This window comes from Priapulus caudatus, unplaced genomic scaffold (genome assembly GCF_000485595.1).
Source record: "Priapulus caudatus unplaced genomic scaffold, Priapulus_caudatus-5.0.1 Scaffold996, whole genome shotgun sequence".
Classification (NCBI taxonomy): Eukaryota; Metazoa; Priapulida; class Priapulimorpha; order Priapulimorphida; family Priapulidae; genus Priapulus; species Priapulus caudatus.
Genome location: NW_014578057.1, coordinates 28,459 through 30,807, shown reverse-complemented (window position 1 = coordinate 30,807; position 2,349 = coordinate 28,459). Strand labels below are relative to the sequence as shown.

General features: G+C 43.3%; 1 protein-coding gene across 1 annotated transcript in view; it reads right to left on the bottom strand.

The window, feature by feature from the left end:
- Positions 1-17: 17 nt before the first annotated feature.
- Positions 18-2,349, bottom strand: part of LOC106814879 (BTB/POZ domain-containing protein 1-like) — a 10,258-nt gene continuing 7,926 nt past the window's right edge. The window contains exons 3-6 of the mRNA XM_014819253.1: positions 1,623-1,734; positions 1,153-1,240; positions 791-937; positions 18-312 (exon numbers count right to left, since the gene is read on the bottom strand). Of these exons, the coding sequence (XP_014674739.1) occupies positions 154-312; positions 791-937; positions 1,153-1,240; positions 1,623-1,734 (506 nt within the window). The 3' untranslated portion in view covers positions 18-153. The remainder of the gene's footprint in view (positions 313-790; positions 938-1,152; positions 1,241-1,622; positions 1,735-2,349) is intronic.

The following is a 2,349-nucleotide window of genomic DNA, read 5'->3' as shown; positions in this document are numbered from 1 at the left end:
TATATATCTATATATATATGATCAGCGACGTGCATGTGTAAGTAACCAGTTCTGTTCACATCACGTATGTTCTGCACGACCGTTCACCAGCATGTTCACTATGAACTGTTTGTGTTCCAACGAACGGTCTCATACGCATGCACTAGTCGGTGTTCATGTGTAGAAGATGACCTCTGGGATCTGACCATCCTCTACAGACGTTCCGTTGTTGTTGCCTGCCGCGTAGGTGAAGTGGAAGGTCACCTTGGCACTTGTGAGGGACTCATGCACCATCTTCCTCAGGCCTTTAGTGCCGTAATGGGAATCCGGTCCCTAGCATCAAAGCAGGGGATTAACAACGCGTTTTTTACCACCATACAGCCATTATTACAGCCCATACAGTAGTTGGCATTATATAGCAGAGATCACTACACACCAAAGTTATGAACTTCCAACAGGATGATACATAGGCAAATGAAAATAAACAAACAATATGCGTCTAACGATTAAATTTTTTGTTATCTGTTTCGTATTACATGACATCGCTGCCTAAAACGTTGCATTATATCAGGAGCGTATAATGACAATTGTCATTAATGATAATGATATTTGTCAATAATGATATTTGTCATTATACGCTCCTGATTATATATATATGGAATGTCGGAGACTGATTGTTTACAAAATTGCAGCTTCAATTTTTCAAGAGACGCTATAACGTAACGTAACTTAACTGTAACGTACACGATACAATTCTGAGGCAATTCACAATTCATTTGGCGAGACAACACGGGTGTTTACTAGCGCCTACCTTCAGTGTTGCACAAGCCGTGTAGTTTGTATTGGGTGCGATCTCGACGGGTTCATGAAACATGACGCGAAACGTGCCGTTTGTTCCATCACAGCTGAAACTCGTGTCGTTCTGCCCCATGTGCTTTCCGGTTCCAGTGTGAATGATCTGAAAGAATGCGTGCCAACATTAGATTACGACGACATGCTACACTCTCTACCAACGACCTCTACATATATGGTTACTCGCTAACATTATCTCACTCGGCCAGGCGAATGCATTGCAACCTCGCCTGCCCCGCACCGGCACTCAGTAAATAATGATAGATACTCCCAGCTGGAATTGTGGTTGAAAAGCTATGCGAACATAAATACTCCTCTTACCTGTATATTTACTTGGTACTCCGCCGGTCCGTGGATGGAACCAAACAGACCGAATCCGACGACGAAAACACGTCGATCCACCAAAAACCTGCACCGAGATGTGAACAGAGTTTACTTTGCCATTTATAAGTACATGCACTCACAGTCTTATCCACACATGCCTTAATTAGACTATGACTATGTACAATCAAACCTGCAAATTAATCTCACCTAATAGAAACGCTAACATTATCCGTTTGTACATGCCTAGACTACTTTACAAAAGTTTCACTGGGATAACTGTAACTCAAGGGAAATACCAAGTGTCCTTTACAGACCAATCCATAGAGGTAGAACCACTACATAACTGACACTCAAGGAAAATACCGAGTGTCCTTTACAACAGACAGGTGTCCATTCTGTACAAGTGACTGCTCACGCAGTTAGCCTCTAAACGACATTTCTTCTAGTTCAATAAACACGTGGCTCACCGAATGCGGTCACTCGTACCGCTGTACCCCCATCGTCCCTCAATCTTCTGAAACCGACAGACGGTCTGTTCCTTCCCTGTCATGCAGCAGCGTGGCACGTCCAGAAAGTTGACTAGAGAAAGCGAAACAAACGATCATTCAGATTGTGCGGTGTTGGAAATAGCAGCCCGTCCCCCAGTCCCGGATTGGCTCAGTTTCATGGATTTTACTATAAAATATATAGTAAGAAATTAAAATCTTCGAAAATCAGGACTGGCTGCATTTTCAGACTAATTTCCAAGATTGGATAATGTGTTGGTTACAATGTTACATGATATTGCTATCAACGGTTTCTTATAAGATTAATGACGAAAAATTATCGCATGTTTAGGCAGCACCATCGGAAATACAAAGTGAGCAGCTCTGTTTCTCTTCGCTCTTCTGCTCTGAACATTACCAATGTTATGCAAGTGCATACCTGTAGGCTACACATCAGGCGTACCTCTAGGCTACACATTACACATACCTGTAGGCTACACATCGTGCGTACCTGTAGGCTACACATCGTGCGTACCTGTAGGCTACACATCGTGCGTACCTGTAGGCTACACATCGTGCGTACCTGTAGACTACATATTACGCATACCTGTAGGCTACACATCGTGCGTACCTGTAGGCTACACATCGTGCGTACCTGTAGGCTACACATCGTGCGTACCTGTAGACTACATATTACGCATACCTGTAG